This window comes from Aegilops tauschii, chromosome 6 (genome assembly GCF_002575655.3).
Source record: "Aegilops tauschii subsp. strangulata cultivar AL8/78 chromosome 6, Aet v6.0, whole genome shotgun sequence".
NCBI lineage: Eukaryota > Viridiplantae > Streptophyta > Magnoliopsida > Poales > Poaceae > Aegilops > Aegilops tauschii.
This window is the reverse complement of record NC_053040.3, coordinates 76325705-76330513: the sequence shown is the minus strand read 5'-3', so window position 1 is coordinate 76330513 and position 4809 is coordinate 76325705. Positions and strand designations below refer to the sequence as shown.

At 44.1% G+C, this 4809-nt stretch overlaps 1 protein-coding gene across 1 annotated transcript; it reads left to right on the top strand.

The window, feature by feature from the left end:
- Positions 1–2121: 2121 nt before the first annotated feature.
- On the top strand, positions 2122–4554 carry LOC109782408 (ethylene-responsive transcription factor 1-like). Its single transcript, XM_040391949.3, has 3 exons — positions 2122–2508; positions 3329–4201; positions 4281–4554. The coding sequence occupies exons 1-2, from the start codon at positions 2190–2192 to the stop codon at positions 4168–4170; spliced, it is 1161 nt and encodes a 386-aa protein (XP_040247883.1). The 5' UTR covers positions 2122–2189; the 3' UTR covers positions 4171–4201; positions 4281–4554.
- Positions 4555–4809: the final 255 nt, after the last annotated feature.

Genomic DNA, 4809 nt, shown 5'->3' with positions numbered 1-4809 from the left:
CAAGCCTACGATGGGATTACTCATGCACGGTAGTGAGCGTCATGAAATTGGTGATGGAGGATGGTTGATGATGGCGATGGCGATGATTTCCCTCTTTGGAGCCCAAAACGGACTCCGGATCTGCCCTCCCGAGGAAGAACAGGAGGTGGCGGCGGCTCCGTATCGTAAAACGCGACGAATCCTTCTCTCTAAAAATTTTCTCCCCGAACGTGAATATATGGAGTTGGAGTTGAGGTCGGTGGAGCCTCGTGGGACCCACAAGACAGGGGTCGCGCCCTCCACCCTTGTGGATAGGCGGTGGGTCCCCTTCAGTCAATTCTTTTGCCAATATTTTTTATTCCAAAAGTATCCTCCTTGAAGTTTCAGGTCATTACGAGAACTTTTATATCTGCACAAAAATAACACCATGGCAATTCTGCTGAAAACAGCGTCAGCCCGGGTTAGTTCCATTCAAATCATGCAAATTAGAGTCCAAAACAAGGGCAAAAGAGTTTGGAAAAGTCATAATAGTAACTCGACAGGGGTAGGTAAATAAGTGTGACGGTGTCCTGGACTAGGGGTACCAACCCATACTGCCCACAGTCCATGGGTCGAGCTTACGGCCCACCGATCTTCAAGGAAGAACTCCAGAAGCTACGAATCCTAACGTGATCAAGATGGAAACCACCGAAGACTTGGTGTATACTTCAAGGATAACTCTAATAGTTGTTATGTTTATTCCTAGTTGGCAACCGACCATATGTAACCCTAGGTACCCCCGGTGCCTATATAAGCCAAGGGGTCTAGTCCATAGAGGCACAATTACAAGCCTTAGGGTTAGAACACAACATACGATCTCGAGGTATATCATCATGTACTCGATACTCCATCACGTCAATATAATCAAAGGGGGACGTAGGGTTTTACCTCATCGATAGGGCCCGGACCTAGGTAAATATCGTCTCCCTTGTCTCCTATTGTCCATCGTTCCCGGGTCCACAGCTCGAGACCCCCTATCCGAGATCAGCCGATTTTAATACCGACAATGTGTGGTTTACAAAGATCATAGAGTTACATAGTCATTTATAAGGAGATATTGGTTGAATTTTAAGTAAGGTCGATGCCATGGTAGTTTAAAAGAAATGCTAGATCTCCATATACATGGTTAGATCAAGAATGTGATGAGAACGTTGTAATTCTAACTTATAATTCACATAACTACCATATAACAATGCAAATGATTGCACACGAAGTACATGCTAGTAACTAAATGGAGCAACTTTCCTTTTCACTAAGAACAATGGAGTAAGTAACTATGAGTAACTTATAAGAATCATAGAGTTACAACAATCATTTAATAGAAGATATTGGTCAAACATTTGGTGGGATGAACCCATCCAATAAACATAGACAGAGGGAGTATGACAGTAATGATACGTAAATACTAGAGGTGCACAATACAATCTTGAGCTAATAAATGAAGTAAATAGCTGTGAGTTATTTTCAAGGATCTTAGAATTACACACGATCATTTATGAGAAGATGTTGTTTAAAAGTTTGGTTGGATGAATCCGTGCATTAAACCCAGACGGGAGGAGTACGATAGTAGTAGTACAGTCTTATATAGGTCTGCAGTACAATCTTGAGCTAATAAATGGTGTAACTAGCTATGAGTGATTCGCAAAAATCTTTGCATTACGCATAATCATTTATAAGAAGATTTTTGGTTAAATGTTCGATTGGATGAACCCATCCGGTAAACCCGGACGGAGAGTGTACGACAGTAGTAGTACAGTCGTACTACAGCTTTGTAGTACAACAATTAATCTTGAGCTAATAAATGTTTGCTTGCCTCCAAAGAAAGAAAGTGAAATGTACATTCATCCATTAATTCCCCAAGGACAATACCAGAAATATCGCTTCTCCCAAGGGGCCAACGCGCAAGATTTTCCTGAGTAGAAACGCTCGTTCGGAACCTTCCTCATGCCTTCCACCGGCCGTGTGGCCCCTCGCTGGCGCATTGGACCCACCGCAAGCCCCCTCCTGCCTTCACATGGACATCGTGTATATAGGGACTCGCCTCGCACCCACTTGCCAAACCACACCTTCTACCCCGCTTCATTAATTTTTTTACCAATTTACCAATTCCGGCGACCCCCCCCCCCCCCCGCGCCCCTGACGACGGCTTCGGCAAGGTACCAGCGGCCATCATGTGTGGTGGAGCGCCCCTCGCGGACGTCAAGGTTCCCACGGTGACGCGGAAAGTGACGAAGGCGGCTCTATGGCCCGAGAAGAAGAAGCCCCGGCATGGCAGCAACGAGGGCCGACGCTTCACGGGGCTCGGCGGGCGTAGGGGACACGGCGTGGACGACAACGAGGAGGATTTTGAGGCCGAAATGGAAGACTTCGAGGTCGAGTCCGGGGACTCCGACGTGGAGCTCAGGCGCACTAGGGTGGATGAGAAGGATGACCACAACGAGGTCGTCGAGATCAAGTCCTTTGCTGCCGCCAAGAGTTCCCTCTCCCAAGGTATCAGACCTGGGTCGCTTGGACTAGTTTTTAATCTACGTATCATTACCTTTTAGTGATTGATTATCGTACCAAGAGATTGTGTGATTGGTTCGGAAAAGGTTTGATCATTTGATTTGGTAGGAAGTGAAAATGTGTAGGGGTTGCTGTTGGAAGGCTATGTTTGGGTGGTGTTACTTCTGTTTGTGTAGCGATTTTGGATTTGATGTGCTATCAAGAAGTTTATTTGGGTGAAGGGTTAGGCTTTTTCCATTTGTCTGTTGTGGTCAGTTAGTAGGCTGTTTTTGACACTGTCCTTTCTTTCAAAGAAGCGATTTTGGTTGTCAAGTTGTTGATCTTATGATTTATAATTTTCTAGACCTTCGATGGTGATCCATAAGCTTACCATTTAGTAAAAAGGGGTAGTAAATCCGTGAAAAGGCCCAAATATCTACGTTTTGCTTAGAGGCCTTGTCCTCTTAAATTGTTTCCTTGTTAGGTCGTTGTAGTCGTGTGTGAGGATTGTTCTAGACTTGGTTTCGTCAAAATGCAATTGTAGAATGATGTCAGAGGTCTAACATGAGGTCTTGTTTATCAGGACCCTGTGTTTTCTTATTTATTAAGTTGTGATTTTATTTTATTTTATTTCATTTTTTTGTGGTTGACTAATGCTTTCACGGACCCATCATGGTTCATTGTTCATTACCATCATCATAATTTTACATATAAATTCATGTCTGTGATGAAATTATTTAATTTGTGTGGAAGGTGTTTTTGCATGTTGATCCCTCTTAGCGTTGACATTGATCTTCAGATGACTTAAGCACCATGACTACTGCAGGTTTTGATGGTTCTTCAGCAAAAAGGAAGAGAAAGAGTCAATTCAGGGGTATTCGTCAGCGCCCCTGGGGTAAGTGGGCTGCTGAAATCAGAGATCCAAGCAAGGGTGCACGTGTCTGGCTTGGTACTTTCAACAGTGCTGAAGAAGCTGCGAGAGCTTATGATGTTGAAGCACGCAGGATCCGTGGCAACAAGGCCAAGGTTAACTTTCCAAAGGAACTAATAATTCCTCAGAAGCGCCGTGCTCGCCCTGCTGCTCCTAAATCACCAAAGCTAAGCGTGGCACCGGAACCTTCTGTCATGCCATCAGTCAACAACCTTGCCAACCCAAATGCTTTCATCTACCCATCTGCTAACTTTGCATCAAACCAGCCACTTGCTCTTCCTGACAACCTGTCATTTGTTCATGCAATGAACTCTGATGGCCCTGTTGAAGCCTCTGTTATGAATTCGTACTCTGACCAGGGAATCAACTCCTTTAGCTTCTCTGACTTGGAGTGGGATTATGACACCAAGAATCCAGATATACCATCCATTGCTCCCATTTCTACCATTACTGAAGGAGCAGAATCTGCACTTGCCCAGAGTAACGCCTATAACTCAGTTGTGATTGCTGGAGGAGCTGAATCTGCACTTGCCCAGAGTAACACCAACAACTTAGTGGTGCCTCATGTTATGGAGAACAATGATGTCGATTTTGAGGCTTGGACGAGGTTTCTTATATATGATGGCGTGGACGAGCCGATTGATAGCCTTCTGAATTTTGATGTGCCTCGGGATGTCATTGGCAACATGGACCTCTGGAGCTTCGATGACATGCCCATGTGTGGCGAATTTTTCTAAGGGATGCACACCCTGTATATCTGGATAAAGGGTAAGCCTTTGCATATTGCATGTCCAGTCTGAGGTTGACAGTCTTTTCATCACTCTTAACTTTGTGTTCCATTTTTCAGGAGCAAGGCTATGAGATATTGGGAAGCACCCTATTGTCACCTTTGGCTAGCATATGCTTATGTCCAAGATTTGATGCAGAAAAGTTGCATCCTAAGTCTCTTGTCGGATCGACCCTTTCCCTACTCAACTGTCTTTGTGTGGCAGCCATTTATGATGAACCGTTGTCTTTATCTTCTGTCAACTTTGATGTCATCGCTACCATTTCTGAATGTGAACAGCATGAACCTATGTCCAGTTTGTGTTAATCTATGCACTTGATCGTTTTTTCCTTTAGTTCTGCTTGTTTAATTGGTGACAGAAGTAACCTATATATCTTCTCAATTTGGTAAATTTATGGTTGTGTGCATCATATTGATGCAGGGGCTGGACGTTTCAACCTCTATTTTGAAAGAGTGTGTGTTAGGCCAAATTGTCCTCTATATTATACATCTTCACTTCAAGCTCTGGCAAAATATACCCGATTTACTAATCTTTGATACTAGATGCGTGGTCATATGGAGCCGTTCCATCTACATGTAGTTCTTCTCA